The sequence below is a fragment of the Sphaerodactylus townsendi genome, linkage group LG07, assembly GCF_021028975.2.
Source record: "Sphaerodactylus townsendi isolate TG3544 linkage group LG07, MPM_Stown_v2.3, whole genome shotgun sequence".
NCBI lineage: Eukaryota > Metazoa > Chordata > Lepidosauria > Squamata > Sphaerodactylidae > Sphaerodactylus > Sphaerodactylus townsendi.
In genome coordinates, this window is record NC_059431.1 from 87,606,260 (window position 1) to 87,632,136 (window position 25,877).

The 25,877-nt window shown below is 41.2% G+C and overlaps 1 protein-coding gene across 4 annotated transcripts; it reads right to left on the reverse strand.

Annotated features, from left to right (window-relative positions):
* Positions 1-25,036, reverse strand: PLIN2 (perilipin 2). Of its 4 annotated transcripts, XR_007245105.1 has the most exons (10): positions 24,895-25,036; positions 22,615-22,695; positions 22,337-22,532; positions 20,114-20,196; positions 18,739-19,024; positions 17,515-17,699; positions 12,819-12,965; positions 11,470-11,760; positions 1,609-1,816; positions 1-1,578 (listed from the first exon to the last, which is right to left on the reverse strand). XR_007245105.1 is itself a non-coding variant. In XM_048503888.1 (9 exons), the coding sequence occupies exons 2-9, from the start codon at positions 22,642-22,644 to the stop codon at positions 1,682-1,684; spliced, it is 1,353 nt and encodes a 450-aa protein (XP_048359845.1). In that variant the 5' UTR covers positions 22,645-22,695; positions 24,899-25,036; the 3' UTR covers positions 1-1,681. The 4 variants fall into 4 exon arrangements, 3 of the variants coding, with proteins under 3 accessions (XP_048359845.1, XP_048359844.1, XP_048359846.1); XM_048503888.1 differs by having other exon boundaries at positions 1-1,816; positions 24,899-25,036; XM_048503887.1 differs by having other exon boundaries at positions 1-1,816.
* Between the last annotated feature and the right edge of the window lie 841 nt (positions 25,037-25,877).

Here is a 25,877-nt window from a genome sequence, read left to right on the forward strand (position 1 = left end):
TAATGTAATTCAAACTTTATTTCCAAGGCATTTCTTAAAACTTCAATATAAATCTGGTATTTTTACAGTGGGGTTACCTACCTCCTGCTACAGAACAAGTCAAATTATCTTTTTTTGTCCAAGGCATGTGGGCATAGTCTATAAGTTAGCACCATACCTTTGCATCCTCACAATAAACACAAAGCCGTCAATGATTAACATTGACACCTGAACCCTACATGTATTGCTTTTAGTGTGACATTCTATCAACGATGTCTTAGCTTCTGATGCCAACTTCAGCACTCCCACTAAAACCACAAAGCATAAGGACAATTAATTGATCTATTACAGCAGCTACACAAACCCAGCTGATGCATTGTTTCAGTGGCTACCTTTTTCTTCAGGGGTTACCTCTTTTCAGTGATTCCCACTCATATTTCTTCTTCATTTCTCATTTGTCTATTGCTGCATTCATATTCATTTTTTTTCACTTGCTTGCTCCCCCTATTTCCAGAATTCTCACCTGCTTTTATATTACTTGCCCTAATCCAACTCTAGCTTCTGTCTTGGAACCTAGCTGTTGTTGAAACCTGTATCTGGGCTATACCTCTTAAACCTACTTGACAGAAGCCACAAAGTTTTCCCTACACAGAAAATCAGATATTAAGGAGAACTCAAGAAAGGCATTTTCCTTGACATGTCAGTTTTTATTTTTAAGAAATGAATGGTTTGCATCTTGTGAGTGAATGAAGTGAAATAATACTGCTCAGATACAGGATTATCTCTTAAGAACAGACTTGGCTATCTTAATACAGCAGAAAAATCTCACAAGAGGAATCAAGGAGGAAAACAAACCACCAAGGAGGAAAACAAACCACCTCTGTCAAATGTCTATGCAAGCGAGGTAGATGGCACCAGTAACTACTTCCTCCATATGTACAAACCTTACGGATTAAAATAGTCTATCCAGGAGTGGGGACCCCCAAGAATCAGGGTTCTAATCACTTGACAGAACCTACACAAGACAGGTGCTGTAACATATTGTTCTGAATTCATGGGGGGGGGGAGGTGCCTGTGACCACAGCCCCATCCTCCTCCTGCTTTGCACAGAAGCATCATTTGTACTTTGCTAGTGAATCCTCCACTTCCTTGAACCCCATTCAAAATTTGCTTTCAAAGCCTCACATTCCAAGACAGTCAAATAGACATACTACAATGAAACAGAAAGCCATCAGGAACATAAATAGGCTGTTTTTCTCTCAGGCAAGCAAAAGGTTTTTCTTTCAGGCAAGCAAAAACACAAGAACTGAAGCAGGAAGCTTTAGTCAGTAAGTCTCCTTACGGAAAGGCTTTCATGTCAATTATTAGGGGAGCTCTTTTAGTTATTATTGACCAATCTATCTTTAAACTTAAACATCCGTCTAAGATTTAGTTAAAGTAATTTGGTCTGTAGGACAAGGGAATCCTTTACTCATGCTAAAATGTTAGGCTAATAACTTTTTAGAAAAAAAGTTAGAATGTTGATCTAATGGAAACAAAATTGATAAAAGAGTTCTCTATTCCCCACAAGCTAATTAGTTCAAATTCAAAGGCCACAAGTTAGCATGGAAAGGCCAGTTAGCAAAGGCCAGTTAGCATGGAAAAAAATGTACATATACTGAACAAAAAACAGGTTTGTGTGTGTGTGTTATGTATGTGGTATTTATTCAGCTCTATGTTCTGTGGTAATTGGACCGTTTGCACGTGAGTAATCATGCTGGGGTTCTTCATCCACAGCCAAAACATCTGGAATCTCATCAGATTCTGAAGACAGGTCTGCAATAGTGAAATCTGGAACCTGCAGAGGAAAAAACTCAAATAAATTTGAAGGCAAAATTTGCAATAGTTCTTAAAGCATTTGGCACCTAGGACAATGAGAACTAGCATGTATTTCATAGCACAGGTTTCATTTTAATTCATCTACACAGATACTGCATATCGCTTTCCACAAAGCCACTTTTCCTATCATGAAAATGTCCAAAAAGCATTGAAGCAACAATAAAGTCTCAGTATTATGGGTTCAGAGTAAAACATAGGAAGTGACCAATAAATTGGTAACCCACCTCTCTTTTATCCAAGTTGTCTCATTTTAAAACAGAAAGTTATAGCTCACTTAAATGGGGTGGCTGGCAGTAGACCTATGAAGGGGAAGACTCTATGATGGAGCATTTGCTTGGTATACAAAGGTCCCATGTTTGATCCCTGTAAAATGATCAGGTTATAGGATTTCTGAAAAATCTCTCTGACACTCTCGGAACGCCACTGCCAGTCAAGTGGACAGTAACGGACCAATTCAGTGTAAGGCAGATTTACGAGTATCCCACTCACGAGTAAAAGATGGGGGGACAGTTTAATTTGTAGTTGAATGCGAGAGTTGAATGCAGAGGCGTAGCAAGGGGGAAAAGCACCCGATGCACTGGTACGTCCTCCGACCCCGTCCCGCCCTGGAACACCTCCATTCAGCCCCAGAACGCCCCCGCCATGCCCCTGGAACACCCTCGCCACACCCCCACAGGGGCCTGTGCCTGGTGCGTCCCCACTCACTGCCCGCTCCCTTGGAGCTATGCCTCTGGTTGAATGTGTTAACAATGCCATTATACCCCAGGGCTTGTCTCCCTGCAGTTTCTCAAGTCTCAACTTCTCTTTAAGCCTAGCTCAGTTCTCTCAAGTCTCTTTAAGCCTGCAGTTCTCTCAAGTCTCAACTTCTCTTTAAGCCTAGCTCTGTAATGATGATTAAAGCTGCAAATAATGAGTTTTCTAAAATCCACTTGTGAGTCAGCTGCCCAGCTTTACATATAAGCAGATTTAAAAGAAACAGCTCAGAAACCATCAAGTTACATTTGGCCCTTAGTATAGCAAAATTAAATGATTTATTCTCACACTGCCACACTTTTCTAATTGCGCACACAGAACTTAGTTAAAACTTTTTTACCCAGGGCACTAGGAAGCTGTTAATTACCATGGGTTGGTAGGATGTTTTTGTATGTTCTTGCATCCCAGTGCAGACTTTGATTTTTAAAAACCCTGACATCTCAAGCTGCAGTAGGAATGTATCCCTCCAGATTTGCCTGCTTGGCTCTGGTTCCTTTACTAGGAAAAAAGAGAACGATGTGATAGAAAGGAGTAGAAAGCCAGTTCAAACAAACTGCAGTAAGAGGTAATCAAGACACAGGTAAAGGGGGAAAAACACACTAGGTGATATCTGATGTGAAAGAATAGCGGAAGAACAGAGATTGGCTGTCCTTTAAGGCAATGCAGTAGTCTGCACAGGTGATTCCTTAGTGGTCCGGTAAGCAGGCAGAAAGCAAAAGGTGAGCTGTGTTTTTGGGGGTCAAATTTTTAACTGTGTGCATTTTTGGATGGCTTGGGTGCTTGCTTTTTGAGGGCATGGAAAGGCTTTTGTGGCGGGGGGGGGGGCGGGGGGGGGACTTTGTCCTGGCTGTGTGCTTGTCTCAGGCTTCTCAGAGGTGGGGCTTTTGGTGAGTCACCACCTCTATTTAACTGCCATTCAGCTGTCTTCAACACTCTCATTGAGGTACTGTGTTTCCCTGAAAATGAAACATGGTCTTAGATTAATTTTTGTGCCAAAAGATGCATTAGGGCTTATTTTAGGGGTGGGGCTTATTTTAGAGGAAATACAGTGCCTTCACAATTCATCAAGGCAGGTTCTCAGCAGCCCTGTTGCTTCCCTGTCAGGTGAGATGAAAGCTGCATCCTCATTGGCATCCTCATTGGCTGCATCCCTGCTGCATCACACCATCCTGATCTGTAACTACTTATTTTTGGAGTAGGGCTTATATTTTAAGCATCCTCCAAAAGTCCTGAAAAACCATGATAGGACTTATTTTCGAGGTAGGTGTTATTTTTGGGGAAACATGGTAGTGGCGCGTGCAGGGGTTTTTCTTGTCTGTAAGCAGCAAGCTTGGGAGAGACCATAGAAGGCGAGTTAGAGACTGGACACAGGGTAGAGGCTCCAGACACTAGGTCTCATTCCGTGGAACTCAGTGAACAAGTCCTTGGTTAATAGGCAAGATTTGTCGAAGGAAACACTGTTGAAGGGTACTAAATATGGATAGTCAGGGAGTTGCTGCAGTCACCTGCAATAGCTGTGGAATGTTTGTTTTTTTGCTGGGCGATGTGGGTATTTACACCTGCAGAAGGTGTAAGCTGGTTACTCTTTTGGAAGAGGAGGTCCAGCAGCTAGAAGCACAAATATCTCCACTTCAGGACATTAAGGACATTAAGAAAAATGATGATTTCCTAGACAGAATGGAGCAGACAGTGATAGGTGTGGAACCCACAGGGGATCTCTCTGAGGACAGCAGCTCTCAAACACTAAAAGTGGGCAGCTGGAGGAATGTGACTCAAAGAAGTAGAGGTATCAGGGAGCATTCTGTTGAGTTTGAATCTGCAAAATAGATTTGACGTTCTCTCCCTCGTCAGTGAGGATAAGGAACAGATACAGGAGCAACAGAGTCAGCCCTCACAAAATGATCAGGTGTCAGAAGGCTCAGCCCATGAAACGGCTAACCTGTAACACTCCAGAAAAGGCATGTGGTGGTGGTAGGAAACTATTTGTTGAGGGAAACAGAAACAGTCCTTTTTAGGCCTGACAAGATGTCTTGAGAGGTGTGCTGTCTCCCTGGGATGTCACAGAGAGGCTGACAAGACTTGTCAAGCCCACTGATCGTTACCCCTTCCTTTTGATCTACGTGAGAACAAATGACACTGGAAGATGCAGCTTTCAGGATATCAGAAGGGATTTTTAGGCTCTGGGAAGGAAGTTGAAGGATCTGGATGCACAGGTGGTCATTTCATCTCTACTCCCTGTTGGAAGGACATATCCCAGGGAGGGAAAGAAGAATAGCAGAGGTGAACAACTGGCTTCACAGGTGGTGCCCACAGGAACATTTTGGTTTATTGGATCATGGCCTGCAGTTTCATGAAGATGGAGTACTGGCAAGAGATGGGTTCCACCTCATACCTGTAGATAGGAACATTTTTCCTAGGAGGCTCACAAACTTAATCAGAAAGGCTTTAAACTGAGTTATGTGGGGGAGGGAGACAGTATTCAAGTGGGCAGGAATTAGAGAACCGAACGAATAGTTCATGAACCCACCAGTGTGAGGGATAAAACCTTAAAAAAGCAGCCATAGGTCATAAACTGTGGCCTTCAGTGTCTCTACACTAATGCACAGAGCTTGGGAAATAAAAAAGATGAGTTTGAACTTTAAACACAACTAAGCAAACACGGTATAATAGGCATCACTGAAACCTGGTGGGTAAAAATTAAGGGAGGGAAAAACAGCAGTGATCTCATTGTGGGTGTCTATTACAGACCCCCCCCACCCCCCCAGCCAGACTAAAGAGTTGGATAAACCTTCCTGGAACAGATGACCAAACTTTCAGGAAGTAGTAGTAGTAATGGGAGATTTCAATTATCCTGAAATTTGTTGGGAGTCAACAGGTATAACAAATTTCTCACTTGCCTTGCAGACAATTTCATGGTCCAGAAGGTGGAAGTAGCAACAAGGGGAATGGCTATTTTAGATCTGATTCTAACCAATAATGATGAGTAAAAGTGGGAGGATCCTTAGGTAGGAGTGATCATGTTCTCCTGGAGTTTGTTATACAGTGGAAAGGGATACTAAGTGTAGTCCCAGACTTTAAGAAAGCAGACTTCAGTAAGCTTAGGAAACTACTGGGTATGACCCCATGGTTAAAAATTCTAAAAGAGAAGGGAGTGCATGATAGATGGGAATTTCTTAAAAGTGAGGTCTTGAAGGCACAATTTGAAACAGTTTCAATGAAATAAAATGGGAGGTGTCTAAGGAAACCAGGATAGACCTCTAAAGAGCTTTCAACTGAGCTAAGCTTTTAAAAGGACAAGAGGGGAAATCACCAAAGGGGAATTCAAACAAATAGCGTGGATGTGTAGGGAGCAAGTCAGAAAAGCTAAAGCTCACAATGAGCTCAGGCTTGCTAGAGAGGTTTAAAAAGGGGGGAGGGGGTTGGGGTATGTCCATAGAAAAAGGAAGAAAAAAATAGGATAGACTAGAGTCACTGAATGGAGATGTCCAAATGCTAACAGGGGATGGAGAAAAGGCAAAACTACTCAGCTCCTTCTTTGCCTCGGTCTTTTCTCAAAAAGGAAACAGTGCCCATCTTGGAGAAAATGGAACAGAAGATACAGTAGGGGAAATTCAGCACAAAATAAATAAAGAGGTGGTACAGGAATATCTGGATTCCTTCATGAATTCCAACCTCCAGGCCCTAATGAGTTACATCCCAAGGTCTTAAAAGAATTGGCAGAAGTAATCTCACAACTATTTGCTATAATCTTTGAGAACTCCTGGAGAACAGGAGACATCCCAGTGAACTGAAGGAGGGCGGATGTTATTCCCATCTTCAAAAAGGGGGGGGGGGAAGGACCCAAACAATTACCATCCAGTCAGCCTGACATCAATTCCAGGAAAGATTCTGGAGCAGATCACTAGACAGTGTGCAAGCACTTAGAAGGGAACAGTGTGATCCCTAAAAGTCAACATGGGTTTTTCAAAACCAAATCATGCCAGTCTAGTCTCATCTTTTTTTTTTGATAGAGTGACACGCTTGGTAGACAAAGCGAATGCTGTTGATGTAGTATACCTAGATTTTAGTAAAGTATTTGATAAAGTGTCCTATGATATTCTTGCAACTAGTAAAATGTGGACTGGACAATGCTACTGTTAGATGGATTTGCAATTTGTTGACTGACCAAACCCAAAGAGTGCTCATCAATGGCTCATCTTCATCCTGGAGAGAAGTGACTAGTGGGGTGCCACAGGGTTCTGTCCTGGGCCCAGTGCTATTCAATATTTTTTTCAATGACTTGGATGATGAAATAGAGGGCATGCTAATCAAATTTGCAGATGACACAAATTAGGAGGAGTAGCTAATACCCCTGAGGACAGTCAGGATTCAAAATAACCTTGACAGGTTAGAGAGATGGGCCAAAGCCAACAAAATGAATTTCAACTGAGGTGAAGATACTCCACTTAGGCAGAAAAAATGAAATGCACAGATATAGGGTGGGTGACACCTGGCTTGACAGTACGTGTGAAAGGGATCTGGGAACGTTGTGGGGTTTCCAGGCTGTATGACTGTGTTCCAGTAGCATTTTCTTCAGAAGATCAGATCCTCTGAAGATGCCAGCAAAACAGCAGGAGAAAATGCTACTGGAACACGGCCATACAGCCCAGAAACTCCACATCACTCCAGTGATTCTGGCCGTGAAAGCCTTCGACAATACATTGAACATCTCTACAGGGATCTGGGAGTCTTAGTAGGCCACAAGCTGAACATGAGTCAGCAGTGATGTGGCAGTCAAGAAAGCCAATGCAATTCTGGAATGCATCAATAATATAGTGTCTAGGTCAGCGGTTCTCAACCTGTGGGTCGCGACCCCTTTGGGGTCGAATGACCCTTTCACAGGGGTCGCCTAAGAGACTCTGCATCAGTGTTCTCCATCTGTAAAATGGATAAATATTAGGGTTGGGGGTCATCACAACATGAGGAACTGTATTAAAAGGTCACGGCATTAGGAAGGTTGAGAACCACTTGTCTAGATCAAGCGACGTTATAGCATCCCTCTATTCTTAATTGGTCAGACCTCATCTGGAATACTGTGTTCAGTTCTGGGCACTGCAATTGAAGAAGGATACTGACAAGCTGGAACGGGTCCAGAGGAGGGTGACCAAAATGTAAAAGGTCTGGAATCCATGCCCTATGAGGAGAGACTTAGGGAACTGGGTATGCTTAGTTTGGCAAAGATAAGGTTAAGGGATGCCATGATAGCTATGTTTAAATATTTGAAGGGATGTCATGTTGGAGCAAGCTTGTTTTCTGCTGCTCCAGAGACTAGGACAAGGAGTAACGGGTTCAAGGTACAGGAAAAGAGATTCCATCTAAACATTAGGAGGAACTTCCTGACAGTTAGGGCTGTTCAACAGTGGAATACACTTCCTCAGAGTGTAGTTGAATCTCTTTCTTAGGAGGTTTTTTAACAGAGGCTGGGTGGCCATCTGTCAGGGGTGCTTTGCTTGTTTGTTCCTGCATGGCAGGGGGTTGGACTTGATGGCCCTTGTGGCCTCTTCCAACTCTATGCTTCAGTATACTTAAGTGGGATGTATCACATAAGTGTCCTGTCAACACAACTTTACATTTTTCATACACTGTAAGGTGTCATGTTCCATCCCATGCAGATATGACATTTTTGGTATGTGCACAAGCTTCTAAGCCACGGGACAAACTCTTTATCAGAGTCCAAAGTAGGGAACACTGCAGTCTGAACCAATTTTACATCCATTTGTTCTCCTACTATCAACAAGGGGTGGGGGGTGGGGATACCAGGAAGTACTTTTTCATGCCATCAAGCTTTTAAATAAGGATACACTATACATACAACCAGCAAGCTTGAAACACTTCACTAGACAAGATACTGATACCCTAAGAAAAGGTTAACCTGTCAGATTTCTCCCTGTTCACAGTTCATCTTTAATGCTCAATCTGAACCCATCTGTTAAACAACTTCACTTAGCACAGTTGTCCAATAGATGCCACACAGCAACCTATTACAGCTATTTGGAAAGAGAAAGAGTTGAACGTACTTCTATTTGCCGGTATGTGCACCATACTTTTGCCACACAATCAGTGGAGATCTAGTATTTGGTTATCCTCAAACCCAGAAGAATGCCATTACCCATCTCTTCCAATTTAGACATCTGTTTACACCAAGAGTAATGCCAGTTCTGCTATTTTTTTTAACAGCAAACATTATCTGTAAATGCTGCTTTCACATTTCTCATTATGTATGAATCAGGCTACCCAAAAACTCGTCATAGCTGGAAGAATGCACCATCCGCATGTCCAGTGAAACCATCTGTTGAAATTCCTTCCACTATGCAACACCCATGCTGCTAATTAAGATCGGCAGGTTGCAGAAAGTCAGCTTTTTCTGGCATGGATTTGTAATGAAACAGAAACTGGTTTCTTTCATGGCTTGATAGGATTATTTTAACTTCTTTTAAACAAAAAGTCCAGCACAGCGTAGACGCTCCTACTTATCCAAACTGGGTAGGGGTGCAGGAAGAACTATTTCATAAACTCATGCTTAGTTTACCTGCAAAAAGAGGATGAGTTTGTGTGCAGATACCAGTTTCTCAACTGAAGGCTTCAGTCCTCAAATCCATCATATTAGAACACCGGTGTTACCTTAGTCCTGATCCCAACACTAGCATCAAAGCACTATTCAGTACATTTAAGCTTAGTATTAAACTGATACAGCATACCATGTACTTCCAATATATTGTTCAGACCAATATTTTAACTCTTGGGTTACATACAGAAATTGAATGCTACAGTGTCATTTTCTGTCAAGTCACTGTTTTGGCAAGCCATCTGTCCAGCATACAAATTTCATGTAGCAATTCCAGGAGACAAACTCATACCTTTACAAAATTGGTTACACAGCAGAATTTACAAGCTGAAGGGGTGTGCGAGAGTGCAGATATAACAGTCTGTAACCTATTCCGTATCTTAAACCTTGGATGAGTTGAACATCTGACCCGTGTGGAAAATTTCACTATTTATTGGCCTTCCTAAATCAACTGCCCAAGTCGCAATCAAATGGTTTTATTTACCATCAGAATATTCATGTTACTATGAACACTAAAGCTGGATAACACCAGCTCCACCAAAACAGCAACACATTAAGAGTTATTTAGTTGGCACAGTTTAGTGATTTTTCATGAACAATGACACCTTTAAAGGATGCAATCAGTGAATTGCAACCCACTGGAAATTCAGATGTATGCACACACAACGTATAACCAGCTCTCCTACAGTTTTCAATCCTATTTCAGTGGGTTTAATGGAGTAAGTAGCCCCTGGAGGTATGTCTGTAGAGAAGGATGGCTCCTCCACATGGCAAAATTGTTAACATGCTGAGATACTCAAATACAGGTTTAAACGGCACAGCTGGTCACCAAGACCACATGGGACAGACAAGTACTCCAGTTGGAATTTAGCCTCAAATGGAAACAGAAGATCTGCATAGCAGGAGATGCCAACAACCCCAGAGCATACACCACTCAAACCAGTGACTACTCTGAAGAGCCATTTGTAAAGCTTGGTGACTGTCAAGATCACATAATATATCAACTGCAGAAGACTGTTCTACAGTGTATAACCCGTTATGGCAACCAATGCCAAGTCACAACCCACCCATGCATTTAGACGCCCTAACCCAGAACTTTGAAAGACATGCTACAAGCAGAAGCTAGAATAAGGGATAAAAGCAGCAAGTATTCGGAGAGCTGTATGAGGAACCACAGGGAGGAAACAAATGCAGCAGCAACATCGAGCCCATCTGTTTAATGCAATGTTGGATGTTGATCAGCAAACCGGTAGTTTGCATTGAACCAAACAAAGACCCAGCTCAGTAGTCCTTTAGACACATAGTGTTTGTTTAGTTTTATCAATATTGGTTTACACTACTCAAATGAGACAGACTTTGGCTGCTGAAGCATTTATTACTAAAGCATACATGTGAAATTACAAGGCAATGTACTACATAAGAATACTAAAAACTCATTACAAAAAGCGTGAATCTTGTGTTTGGTGTATTTGTGTAATAAGAGTTTGAAGTTGAGTTACTAAGAAGTACAAGTCTTAAATTTTAAAATAAATGACAGTATGAATGGTCACAGCATATGAATAACTCAGGCAGATGTTAGTCATAAACCTCATTTCAAAGACGAACAACTTCAAGGCATTTTGTTTGGTACTAGGATATTTTAGTTTATGGCAGCAATGGATGAATTATACTTAATACAAGGGCAGCTTTCAAATAAGCAAGCAGGACAAAAATTTCCTAGTATGCTTTTGAGGATTTTTAGAAATTTTCAATTCAGTATCATCTGGCCCAGCCCTTTTTCCCCTTGCATCAGAAAAGTAATTCAGTGTTTTTTTTAGACAGGCCACTCTCAAACAAGATTGGACTTCATATCTAAGTAACTAAAACCAGGTGACTTCTCCAATGTAATCTGCTGCAGTTTACAAGCCCTAAGGCACTTCATATCTTCCACTATTTCTAACCAAAACACAAATAGCTCAGCTGTGGTACACAAGAGTCTCCTCATTTATAAAAATGCACTTCTTTGCCAGGTCACAAAGGAAGTATTGCAGAATCAGAGGGGAAAAAAGTTATCCTGCCATATCCCCAGCAGGTTACATTGCTGCTACATGAGATAAACCGCCTTGTTAGTTGGACTACAGAGTACACATTTGTCATGCCACCATTTATTCTGTGTTGCACTCAGGCTCTTTGTCCTCCTGGCTGGTCTTTGGCTCCCCGTCACTTTTGTGCTCAGCATTCTGAGAGCCAGCCAACTGCGGGTAAAAGGGACCTACCAGCCAGTTGAGTGGCGTGTTGTTTACAAGATAATCCATCACATCATCCAAGGACTCCTTCATTTTCTTCAACTGCCCTTTACTGGTGGTAATAAGGTTGTCAGACACTTCTCTAAAGGAAGTTGCTGAACGGAAGCTTCTGTAGACATCTCCAGCTAGTGCCCCAACGTGGTGGACCTGATCTTGAATGTTCTGTGGCAAGCCCTGTATACTCGAGACCAGGGTGAGACAGGTGGTTTGAAGCTGCTGAGTCAGATTCCGTGCAATTGCTAAGGTACGTGATTCAATGGTCTGGAAACAAGAAGAAAAGCAACACTGGAAAGTAGCTCAAGATTTTTTACTCCCTCCATACAGTAATTACATTATGTTTGTGGGATTAAACTGAAAATTCCATTTCTTCACAAGACAAAAAAGGAACTGGTTCAATATGTTCTCTGCAACACTTTCACAGCTAAAAACAGTTTACAGTAAGAAGATTCACAGATAAGAAAAAGTTAACTCAATTTATGCAGCTGTGGGAAGATCTGCCTTACAACTAGAGTTTCTAGCCTTCTGTTAACTCAAACAAAAATACTGACCAATGGCTTTCAAACACACACAGAAGTGTCATACTATCTTCTCATTCTAACAAATCTTTTATCATATCCTGTTCTTTATCTAGCTTCACTCCATTTTTGCTTTTGCCTGTAGATTTTGCACAAAGTGAATTAGTTTGGCAAGATGTTACTGCCAGCTGCAACAAGATCACTGACAATTATGTGGATCAAGTTAATGCTCTTAACTCTGAAAGAGAACTTATAGTGTACTTAACTATAAGCTATAGGCTGTACTATACAACTACAGGGTACTTAACTACAACTACTACTGCAGTGTCTAGGAAAATTTGGGTGGTACCCTTATAACATATAGGGACCTGAGGCTTGTAGGCCAAATTAAACTCCTTCCCTAGCCAATATTATAAATTCTCAAAAACAATATCAATACAGGGAGGAAGTGATCACTGAAAAGAAGTAACTGAAGGAATGAAGACTATGCCTTTTCCCAATACTACTTGTTAAGGCAGCACATTTAACATCTGGTCAAATTTGCCTTGTGAAAGTAAATCAAGCAAGCATATAGAGGGTGATCATCAGATGTCTGATTTAATGCACATGTTTCAGTTCAAATCTATTGATCAATTCATTCAAAGGAAGTATTAAACTTATCAGTGCTGTTGCCTTGTGGCCACATTATACAAAACATTACTGGAAAGGGATAAGCCAAGTAAGACATACCAAATGCATCTTGCACTGGAATTGCTACTGTGTGTAATGGTTTCAGATGTGCAACCTGTACTCCGAGCCATTTACCTCAGCACTGTGTGAGTCATCGTCACCATCGTTATTCTCAGTTTGGCCAATGTTTTTCCTCCACTCTACCCAGGAATTATATAGCTTCTGTTGGGCATCTTGGAGTTTTTGGTTGGCACTATTCATGTTCTTTCTGGCATATTCAATCTGGAACACACAGAAAATGCATATTCACATTAAGTGCTCTCAAGTTCTTTGATTCTTGTGGGAGTGCTTTTATGATCAACACAAAACCTGTATCCCCCAGAAATCAATCCCAACCATACAGGCCCAAATCTGGCTTTGCCATTAACTCCTCACAGGAACTGTTACAAACACCTACAGTTGGTCCTTTAAAAAAGCTATGAAGCAGCAATTTCAGCTGTGCAACATGGATCTTGAGTCAGTAATGCTGTTTCATAACTCAACAAAAATTGTTAGCCATTTGATGTGAAAAAGTGATACTCAATAGCATGTCCAAGATGTAACCTGCCTGTGACCTTGGGCTAGTCACAGTTCTTCGGAGCTCTCTCAGTCCCGCCACCCTCACAGGGTGTTTGTTGTGAGGGGGGAAGGGCAAGGAGATTGTAAGCCCCTTTGAGTCTCCTGCAGGAGAGAAAGGGGGGATATCAATCCAAACTCTTCTTCTGCCACAAACTGCTCTTGGTTAGAATTTTATACCATGGCAGAGGCAAGCACTGCCTCCACAATTTCAGTGGTATCAGGATCTAGCATAAGCGTAAAAAGGCCAATTATAAGCCCCTTTTGAGTCTCCTGCAGGAGAGAAAGGGGGGGGGATATCAATCCAAACTCTTCTACTCTTCTTCTTCATTCTGCGTGCTATTCAGCACGGCACTTTGATAGCTGACACAAAATAGTGGGAGCAATGATCGCAAAAGACAAGTTCTGCTAATAGCCTTTAGATGCACTTAAAATGCTCTTTTTATCAAAGTGCCATGCTGAACAGTGCACAGAATAAAGGTTTTTAATTAAGCAGCACTTAAAACAACTTTCTAAATGGAAGCAGAGAATCAGGAGTTCTTTAAACAGTGGAAAGACGTGACAGTCATTTCTTCTGCACAGCCCAAGACAGCATTTCTTCTTTTTTTTTTTTCCTGAGGAAAAGTATAGGTATTTCATTGATATTTGACCTTCCTTCTCACTGAGGATTCAAGGGAGGTTCACCATTCTCTTCTCCATTTTATTCTCACAATCCTGTGAGGGAGATTAGGCTGAGGGTATGTGACTGGTCCAAGGTCACCCAGCAAGTTTTTATGGAAGAGTGAGGATTTGAACCTGGTCCCCGTGATCATATGTGTAATACTAACAACTATGGCCCTTTCTGCACAAAGCTTTTAAAACGTTTTGATGGAGGAAATAAAATATTTCCTCTGTGGAATTCCATATTGTTTTAACTCCCAAACATTTTCACCCTCAAACTTTTTATTTCCAGCCTCAAAACATCTTAAATGAATCCCCTTTTAAAATGATTCTCTGGCTGAAACATTTTGAAAACATCTGCAGATTGCTGTGCGATCTATTAACTACGTTTCCCACACTTCTCTGCTTCTCTGAACTTCCTCTCTGCATCATCTTCTGAGATCACTCAGTTCCACGTCGGCTGTTTCATTTGCAGCATTTCTCAGTTTGTTCTTTTATTTTTGAGGTCCACGGGGTTGCGAAGCATTGAAGAACTGATTCAACACAAAACTCAAAGGGAGGGGAGAAATCACACAACGGCAGCCAGAAAATATTTTGAGACATATACTGTTGTAAAGGAGGGAATTAAAAATGTTTTTAGAAACATTTTAGGGGATTTGCGCAGAAAGGGCCTATACCACACTGGCTCTCACTACTCATTGGGGAGGCATTACAGAACAAGTGCAGTGGAACAGTCATTTTCCCTAAAAAGAGTTACCGTTAAGTCTTCCACCTGCAGTCAGATCAAGTTTGCTTTCAAAATTATGAACTGAATTTACAGTTTTTCATTATAGGATACTTTTTGAATGGCTTCAGAATGCTTACACTGGATTTTGATTAAGCCGGTTTTCAGTTTCATAGTTAAACGTTAGTACAGTTTTGCCTCAAATTGTGCCAGATGGCAATAGAACTAGCTGTTGTGGGTTTTCTGGGCTGTGTGGCTGGCAATACATATGGCAATACAGTCACCTTTGAGTACCCCTTAAAAACCTCCTGCGCTTCACACTAAAGCACTGAATCAACAGTGAAATATATGGAAAAGGGGAAAAAGTGATAAAAATACTGAAAAGAAAAAGAATTCAAACTGTGGCAAATTTGATTAGTGAAGGAGGAGAAATTATGACATTACAAAATTTTATAGATAGGAGGAAACGAGAACTGGTTGGTTTTAAGAGGCATTTGGGAAAGGATAAAGGTTTCACGGATAAAAGGAGAATGTATAATGTCGAAATGTTTGCAACTACATGGAAAATGTAAAGGGAAAATTCTAGAGCATATATATAAATATATAGTAGATAAGAATTCATGATAAGAACATTGAATCAAAAATGGGAGAAGGGAGGATTTCTAGGCATTGGTAATACTGAAAAATTAATAGACAGTTGGAAAAATATAAAGATCGAGAAATATATGGAGTTAGAAAGAAAAGTGATATTAAAATGGTACAGAACACCAAAACAACTAGCATATATGATAAAAGGACTTAGTTCCAAATGCTGGCACTGTGGAGACCAAGAGGCATATTACAGCCATATGTGGATAGAATGTGCAGAAGTGAAAATTTTTTGGATAATTGTATTGTTATATATCGAGAAACTGGTCAAGATTAATATTGATTTAAATAATGACTTAATGTTCATGGATGTAATGGAGGACAGAATGGTGGATAAAAATATAGTTATATGTATAAAATAATGATTAAAGCAGCCCATGCAACAATAGCCTTGGGCTGGAAAGAAAAGAAAAAATGGACATTTCAGAAATGGCTAGAATATATCTGGGAACAAGTGACACTTGATATTTTTGATATATTAACCAAAAATAAGACATGGCAAGATAAACAGAATGAAATTTTGAAGATATGGATAATATACGTGGACTGGATGAAAGAAGCTTGAGTCAATGAAGAAATATGGGAGAAGAGGCAACAGGGGGCACAATCTCACAATACTAGAACCAGGGGGCATTCATTGAAAATGCTGGGGGGAAGAATTAGGACTAATAAAAGGAAACACTTCTTCACGCAACGTGTGATTGGTGTTTGGAATATGCTGCCACAGGAGGTGGTGATGGCCACTAACCTGGATAGCTTTAAAAGGGGCTTGGACAGATTTATGGATGGCTACCAATCTTGATCCTCTTTGATCTGAGATTGCAAATGCCTTAACAGACCAGGTGATCGGGAGCAACAGCCGCAGAAGGCCATTGCGTTCACATCCTACATGTGAGCTCCCAAAGGCACCTGGTGGGCCACTGCGAGTAGCAGAGAGCTGGACTAGATGGACTTTGGTCTGATCCAGCTGGCTTGTTCTTATGTTCTTATGTTCTTAGAGAATGAACTTACTGCTGTTTGTGTGACAAAACTATGAGGAAGATGAAACGGGGAAGGGAGAAAAGGGGGGAAATGTATGAAGGAATTATTATAAACTGTAAAATTCAACTGATACAATAAATTTTTTTAAAAACAGTGAAATATAAAAGATTGCAAGTATTTTTAGCAACTGGATACAAGCTTGGGAACATGAAGCACACGCGTTATCTCTGTAATTCAATGAAGCTGAGAATCTTTTCATCTCTGTCTACTAAACCAGATGTCTGAGCTACCTGTTCTTGCAATAGGCAGGGGGGAGACCCACAAGAATTGAAAATAAGTTCCAAAGCTGAGCACTAAAAATACCCGGCTCAAACCCAGTGAGAGGAAACAGGGATGATGTTCATCTTCATGTACAAAAGAGTGTTGTGACATTTTAGGCAAAAGTATTTGCCCTTGCCTTTTGAGGAAAGGAGGAAAGAACTGCTTATTTGAAGTTATTTCAGAATAAAAATTAAAATGCAATTTCCCTTCAGATTTTAACCACATATATATTTCCAACAGGGACATGAAGCCCCCATCTGCAGATATCTAACTCCATGGATCAGGCCTACACTAAGCAGATTTGCCCAAAAAAAAGGTCTGAAATCTTAAAAGAAAATACATTGGAAGTTTAATTTCCCCCCAAAATAGAACGGCCAGCACACGAGCAGACAATACACTTGCCTTACTTCTGCAGAGATAACCACTCTGGATGAAGCTAGGAGCTGCTCTGGGTCCAGCTGCAGATCCCATACACAGATGTCACTGCTGATGGGTCTGGAGTCACACCAAGATGTAGCTGATAAGTCTGGAGTCACACCAAGTTTGACAAATGGGGTTGGGGAAACAGGATTCCCCACCAGAAGCCCTATTTGTTACCTATAACAGCTACATCTGAGTTATTGCCTTAAGAATCTGATGGATCCTTTCCAGATCACATTTGAGTATGATAGGGGGAAAAATTGTACTCTGCTTAAGTTCCATGGACATTTGCAAGACTGGACAATTATTTACTTTAGAGAGCCATCTAGAATCTCATGAGCACACTAGAAGGTGATAGAGTAGAAAGAGGAAAAAAGAGAAAGGCAAAACATGAGTATGCATCAAAAGACTTTAACAGCTACCAAACCCCTTAAAGCAACCAGAGCAACAAGAAACACTTACCAGATTAACAGTGTAATTGAGCTGAGAAATGGTCTCTTGGCTTTTGACTTTTGCCTCTCTAGCTTTGTTTAAGGCCTGTTGATAGGCACGTGATCGGAACTTTGAAGACAAAGACCCCAGTCGAACATAATAACTCGGCTTCTGAACTCCCACTTCAAATCCTTCCACTTTGGTAGCTTCTTTCTCTATGAAATGAAAAAAAAAAAACCAAGTCACTTCAACAATCATTCCAATACGACAGGATCACACAGCTTTCAATCCCACCAGCAGCAAGTCTTCCTAGCCAAGTTATTCTAATACTGCCGACCCAAGCAGAATTAAACTCTTCTATGCCCATTTTTACTCCTTGGATCCATCATCAACCAAAAGGGAGAGTGCAACCAAGAGATTAGAAGGAGATTGACAGCCACATCCAAGAACCAGGTGGCTGGCTGCAGTGCTGGGGGGGGGGCGGGGATGGGGAGGAATAAATTGCTTTGAAATGTGGTGTTAGAAAAGAGTGCTACGGGTAAGTGGACCCCCCCCCCAAAAAATCAGTGGGTTCTACATCAAATCAAGCCTGAAATGTCCCTAGAAGCAAAAAGAAAATGACTAAACTGAGGCTGTTGTGCTTTGGCCACACAATAAGATAAGAGTCACTGGGAAGACAACAATGCTAGGAAAGGTTGAAGGGAAGCAGGAAAAAGGAAGACCCAGCATGAGATGGATTGACTCAATCAAGAAAGCCACAGCCCTCAGTTTGCAAGACATGAGCAAGGTGGTTAATGATAGGACATTTTAGAAGACACTCTTTCTTAGGGCTGCCATGAGTCAGAAGCAGCTCGATGGCACTTAACACACACATGCCCACAGACAATTATGGATTTACAAAAATGTAACCCTCCTCAGGATTGCAAAACTAATCCATTTGATACAATCAAAGGAAAGTTGAAAAGGAACTGTTCACTAGTCATGTCTGCTTGTCTCATGTTGTCAGACTCAGAAAAACATCTCCCTTAGAGGACCTGACAGTCATTAAAATTCTGAATAGGAAATACCATTATTCTCATTGCATTAAAAAATGTATAGCCACAGATCAATCTCAAATGACAACTGATCATGAACTAGCACTATACTATTTGCTTGCCATAGTTTCTTCATTATCAAGTACTGCTACTTATTCATAATGCATCTGGACAGGAAACTGACCCTTTCACGTACCATTCTTTATAAAAGCAAACCTACCTTGCTCTTCTTCTGTAAGGGGAAGATACTGGTCTACAAGTGTTTCTGATCGACTGAGGGCAGTATCCACACCACTGGTCACCAGGCGCACCACCCGACTTCCTAGGACAGTGTTAATGCTGCCATGTACTACAGACCTGGTCATTTCTACACTGTCCTGCACAGCTCCTTTAGTCTTGCCCACAACACCATTAATTGTGTGTGCAACAGTATCCTTGGCACCCACCACAGTCATTGTTACAGCATCCTTAGCACCAGCAACTACATCCACAGCATTAGCGACTACCTAGAAAAAAGAAGCAACAGGTCTTTCACAGACAGCTAGAGAGGCATAAAAGACGTAACACAATTGGACACAAAATTCATTGTCCTAAAGTGAACCCTGTCAGGATGCATTTTGTAAGATGTAAAGAATTTAAGCAATAGACAAAGCTATTGCTTTCTACAGAAAAGTTGCTCAAATATGTACATCCGCCATAAGCATTCTCTTACAAAGAGGTCACGCATTGTTACTATACCTTACCTGATAAGCGTAAATCGAACAAGTCACACTAGCAATTTGCTACTTTCTAAAGTTTCAAAGCAAGACTATTCTGACAATGCTCTTTTTAGAACAGCCATGATTTTGATTGGGCGTACAGGCTATATTACATGAGCCCAAGTCATTTTAGACTTGAGTGGCTGTAAACTGTATGACTTCATGCTATGGGTCCCCAATGTGTCACTCACCAAGTGCGTTTAGAAAGTGTGTGAGGCTCCTGCCAGCAGGGCTTCTGAGAGGTTGTGCAGTTTAAAATAACATTTTGGTGGAAGCTGCCATAACGATGTTAGTTTTATTCTCTCCTCCACTCCTCTTTCCCACTGTATCTTTTAACATTACAGTTTTCTCCTGCAGGTGGGCTTCTTCTGTGTGTGCAGCTCTATGGTGACCATTTTGTGGCTGTGCCCACCACCCTGTGTCAGAATCTCAAAGGTGCCCACAGACTCGAAAAGATTAGGGATCCCTGCTTTATGCAAGATCCAGTGGCTTTAAAGGTGTAGAGTCTGACACTGGAGTTCCCTCAGCTCATAAAGTATATTCAGTGTGTACAACAAGCCGCATCTATGGATACGCAGAAGCTTTGCTTTTGTAGAAGAGATAAGTCAAGCATGCAAATTACACATCAGGAAAAAACAGCTATTGCTTCAAGTTAAGAAGTGATGGACATATCCAGCTTCCATCACCAGGTTCTAAGTTTCAGGCATCCCCAGCATTCATGTCCTATGCTGAAGAATTCTGCCTATTGAATTAGTGCATTTTTCCAGGTCCCTTATACTTTAACATCGACACAAATTTGTAAGAAAATGCACTTTTTAATCCTTCTGAATTACTTACCTTATCAGTTGGTTGATACAGTATAGGCAATCTCTCTTCAACTTTGTCCAGTCCTATACAAGCATAGCTGTTGGCAACTGCAACTGGAAATATTTCAGAACTTAAGAACTCAGTCTTTGCAACAGGAAATATTCTGCTTCAGTTCCTTAAACTGAAGTTCCCCAAAGCTTTCTTTTACTCATTTCCACCAAAAGATGACAGTAGAATTGCATATTAGCCTGCAATTCCTGGACCTTCTTTGTCCTAGAATGCTCCACTTGGGTCCTAGCGCCTACCTAGTTCTGTCCCCAAGGCACTGGGACCCAAGAGGAACTTTCTAGAACAAAGGTGGTCCAGGAAATGGCAGATTAATATACAATTATACTGTCATCCATTGGGGAAAAGAGTACAGCAATCAGTAAGATGCCTCCACAAAGAGTGATCTAATGTTCCCTGGCACTTTGACAGTTCAAAGGAACAGTTTTTCCTCAAGCTGACACAGTCAGAGAAATATAGAATGAAGCTGCCAAGTTTCTAACTAGGAGACCTTCAGATAGCAAGCAAAAACAGATGCACAAGACAGAGCTTGAAAAGTGGGTGAAGGGTTAGGAAAGAATGAGCTTGAGCAAGAGGCTTTTCACTCAGTAAGCATCTCAAAAAGCAAAATTAGTTAGGTGCAAGTTTTTTAGAAGTTTATTCTTCAAGGCAAAATTGATTCAACGCCACACCCAGTTACAGTAGTTGTAAAAGATCATTAACTGCTCATAGGCTCCTTTTTATTTACTGGTAACAAGGATGAACATTACAAAGGCAACTATTCAAAATCCAATCCAAGAACATCCTGATCATTAAACCTAGGAGAGTAACTAAGTTGCATAAAGCTTCTTGATTAGACCAACTCTGACCATTTTTCTGACAGTACTGCCAGGTCTGTGTGTAAGCTCTGCTTTCTATTTCTCTGAAATCTTAACGTTTCTATTTTCCTGAAGTAGTGAGGAAAGAACTGAAAGAAGCAGTGAGCAAATGTGGCTGTCAGGAACAATGCTTAATCAGAACTCTCTACCCCAATGTCCACCACAACCACTTGTTTTCCTTTCATGGGAGGGGGGGAATCACGTTAGTGACTCACAAGGCCCCAGGGGGGGTTATTCTGTACAATCTGGAACACTCTTTGCCTGAACTATTCCAGCAATCAGGCATTAACCTGAGTGCAGGAATATCCATATACTTTGCTTGTATTTACTGGGACAAGGTAGGATGGTGGCAGCCACAAAGGAGATAACAGACAGAGTTTTCAGGCATGTCTAGCCCTACCCCCAAGACTGTACAACTGGGCATCTCTGGGGACATAATTTGTACCCTACAAGGGGGAAACAGCTGACGCATTGCTTTGAAGTCAGCCAATGAGCTTGAGGCTGATCTTCCAGTGCTCTGCTCCTGCTCTTGAGATAGTCACCTGGTTTGCAAACTATGGGTCAAGAATTCTACGCACTAATGGTACGGGACACAGAGAAAGGAAAGGATCTGCTGAAAGCTGCTTGCCTGCTTTGAACAAAACAAGTCAAAACTTAAATAAAGTTTCTGCACACATCCTGCACAGTAGATGGGGATACAGAAAATGAAGAAGCAGAGCAGAAATCGACCACCACTTGCAGCCAAGAGGGTCTCCCACGAAAAAGTGGGACACAAAACATTATCTAAATTGGAACTGGAACCAAAAGACAGCAGCTATACCACATATCAGCCCTGGGGTTCACCCATGCTTTATATCCTACATTTAACATGATTGATCTGCAACAAAGCCACCCTGACAACTATAAGTTGACTATACATTTTGTGGGGTGGAAAGCTTTCAACAAGAAAAGAGAATCAGAACCCACCCCCCTCGGGTCACTGCCCATTTGAAAGGTTATGGTAGAAAGATGGAACATACATGCAATTACCTGCTGCTACACTGAAAGGGACTGACTTAGAAGACATGCCCTGGCTGGTCACCTGGAGGAACCCAGGCAAATACAAACTCATACTAAAAGCAGTAGTTCAATAGTGGAATTACCACCCTGCAACCAGGCTTCATGCATGAAGGAAACACAGAATGTCTAAGATGCCAAGTATTCACACAAGTGAACCTTAGCAAATGATAAAATACTTTATGGATCAGCAGGAAGAAGCAAACAGAGCAGAAATCAAAAGCTATTCAAGGAGCTTCATGAAAACAAAAGAAAGCAAAAGGTTATGCCTTACTTTGTGGCTCCAGTCTCTGGATGATAGGCAAAGCACTCGTCATGGCCACAGCAGTGATGGTCTTCACTCCTTTCTCTGCTATCTCACATACTGATTTTAGGTAGGGATGGTTATCTTTCGTGTTGATGTAAGCAGAAGAGACCATATCATAGGTTGAACTCACCAGAGGAAGACTTGCAACCCTGGAAACCACATTCTGTGTACATGGAAGACAGAGATAATTAACTCATGCCCTTCTTGGGTCAGTAACAGATTTACAAGTACTTAATCAGACATACCTGCTGTGAGACAGTTGATACTACTGCCATGTTTCAATCTCAAATGTTTTAGAATCTGGGGGGAAAAGGGACCACCAATGTCTGAAATAAAAGTTAACACAATGTGTAACTATTACATATATATAATTAACTGGGTCATTTACTTAAACCCTTTTCATTAAGTGTGATATTAACAAGAAAGAGCTGGATCTAAAATTAAATTCTACCAGCTATTTTGTAACTCTCCAACAATTTCAAACATATGTTGCCAATAAGACTCACAGATGCAATCAGTAAACACAGAAACCACCAGGATAGATAATATATGTAGATTATGTCTTTTAACCAAGCTCCTTACTTGCTCCCAATTTGAAACTCAAGTTAGCCCTGTATCACCCATGACACAATGCAGCAACATTAGATGCATATAATATAAAAAGCAGCTGCTTGGAAACTGGATGCTTATTCTAATACTCTAAACTACTGCACACAACCAAAAAAAACCTTCATAGAGTAGACCTTAGTGCCCTGGTTCCTAGGACAATTCTACTTCTTTAAAAGCCTCTTTAATTCATTGAAATTTCCTGTACAAGTTCCATAATTCAAGCCACATATATTTGGCAATTGCGAACAAAATGCAGAGAAGAGTCATTATACCCCACCAACAAAAATGTTATTACACATTATGCAATGTTCTCCAACAGATATCAGCAGCTTTCATTTAAGTGGCTAAACTCTCCATCTTATTAGCATGAGTCTCTAGTGTGTGTGTGATGGTATACTTCTGCAAACTGGAATATGTGCTTCGAGGTCATTGGTCTAATTCTGGAATATTCCTCTAGCCTTCAGTCTCTCAGAACTTTCTAAACAGAGACATAATGGCATATTCTTGCCAAACACTGTCTCCATTTCAGTTTTTGTTTGTTCTGCAGCTTTACAAGTAGGAATGTTGTCCTATATTAGCCTAAAGAACAAACCTAATTACAACTTTTAAAAGTCTACATAATGCAACTGTGCTCCTCAGAGAAATCAATTCCATTAGCTAAAAATGATCCAAAAGTCTAATAGCACGCTAAGTTAGAGCTTATAAAATAAACCAGACACTTCTGGAATTGATTTACAGTCAGCAGATACAGCAGGAAAGCAAGTTTTCATATTTTAAGATGTAAATACTTTACTCAAAAGAAAGCAGTGCACAGCCAAAAAAAATCATAAATATAATCCTTTTGTCTCCATTATACAGCACATTCTTGAACGATAAAGAAGCCAAGTAAAATTTTAAACCACATTATGTTCGGAACAAAGCAATCAACCCTTTTCCTTATCAACCAATCCAAGTCCACTTTTTTGTATATTAAATGCTTTTTAAAAATGTAGTACAAAGGCAAAGCCACCAAACCTCTTCTACCAAGAGCTCCATGCAATTATTCCATCATATCCAAGAGGCAATCTATATCCAGGTGTTGCCCACAATCACAGAAACATCCACAGGTTTTGCCAAAATAAATGAATACAGAATTAGACTAAAAGCTCAACATACAAAAGCATTCCAGTCAGACCTGTCTACTGCCTCGGGGTTCCCTTCAAAACAAGTTAGTATATACACTGTCATTTCGTACTTTGTGAGTCTCTCATTTCAACTACTGTTCAACTAGAACCAGCTAACATACCAAGTATCCTTTAAAAAAAATAACCCATATATTGTTACAATTTCGCAAACAGGCTTCACGAGGTGCTCTACATTGCTACATTATTCAGGGGACCCGTAATACTCCTTTTTCCCTTTTACAGAAAGAATGAAGAGCCACCTGCAGTAACACCACACAATGGGAAGATACCTTTATCACACCCAAGGCGCCTGTCAGCTTCTACTACAGGCTCTGGCTCATTCCGCACAGCATATTTATAATGAGTTGCAATCGTTACAAATGAACTCGTTTCCCCTTTTTATAAATGAAAAATGAATCCATTTATAACGATTGCAACTTGTTAGAAACCTGCTGGGTGGGATCCAATTATGTCATGCCTAGCGCTATTTTTGCTTTTTTTTAGAGAAGTCACACCCACCCCATTCCCCCATTCCTCCGCAGCATCCCCAAGCAATTTGCAAAGGATAGCTGCAGTACAGACGAACTCCTGCCTGACAATGTCGGGAAGATCGCCCTCCTTATCACAAAGACGGCTCTTTGCACTGGTGGATCTTTTACTGAGCTTCTCTTCTTCTCCCACCAGCCTTAAACCATACGGCCATAATCACTAGGCTAAAGTCTCGCGGCGAACGCCAAGGGCAAGGCGACTCACCTACTTGCAAAGAGAGCCACACAACCTGCCACGCGCCCTAAAGTTCCTCTTCCGAACTCCGAGACCCGATGCAGCTGCGCCTCTGCCGCTCCCCCGGGAATATATGCAGAGAAGGCACCCTCCAGCAGCCACCTCTCGCGAGATTTCTAGCCGCTGTTGCTTCTCGCTGCAATATCTCTCTGAGTTTGCGCACGTCAGGTGATGAGGTGCGGTTGGCTCAGTGGAAAGCCCCGGGGGAGCGCTTGACTTCTGAGGGGTGCGTAGTAGTTATGCAGAGTTTCCAAGCCTAGAAGCTTGTTTGGGAAAAGGGCAATTAAACGCACTCTCTTACACATACACACATATGCACAGGCCATTTATGCATGTGTGGCCTCCTACATTCTCTTCGGGTTTGATTCTTGGTTATGCACACATTTCCCCCCCTCTTCAGCAGTTACCCCACCTTCAGATCAGAGAATCCCCAAGTTTCCGAACGCTCTGCAGCAAGCCGCTGTGGGGTAAAAAGTGCATGCCTAAATGGCCACACACAAAACAAAACCTGTAGGAAAACAAGATAACTGTAAATCCATTTATATTTTTCAGTTTTTCTTGTTGCCAGATTCCATGCAAATTGCAGTGAGTAGAATAAACTGACTATCAAAGAAGTATCCATAGAACTGCTGCAATATAGGATATGGCATGTCTTTATCCATACCCATCAACTTTTGTTTCTCGTGTATTATAACTTTTATAGAGATTAATGACATTTTTACGAGCATCAGCATTGTGCTAATTTTAATAATTAGGGTTTTCCGCTCTGGGTTGGGAAATTCCTTGCAATTCACAGGTGTGGCCTGGGGAGAGAGTTCAGCAGGCATAACACCATACAGCCCAGTCTCCAAAGCGACTATTTCCTCCAGATACATTTATCTCTGTAGCCTGGATAAATTTATATCTGTATGACAAGTATATAGACACAAGTTGAGCTAGACTTCGGAAAACGG

Excerpts from the sequence above, each read along its gene's own strand:
- PLIN2 (XM_048503888.1), bottom strand. The coding sequence starts at position 22,644 with ATGGCAGTAGTATCAACTGTCTCACAGCAG. Across the intron at positions 22,533-22,614 it reads TATCAACTGTCTCACAGCAG|AATGTGGTTTCCAGGGTTGC; the intron begins GTATGTCTGATT and ends CCATGTACACAG. Across the intron at positions 1,817-11,469 it reads ACACGCCACTCAACTGGCTG|GTTCCAGATTTCACTATTGC; the intron begins GTAGGTCCCTTT and ends TTTCCTCTGCAG.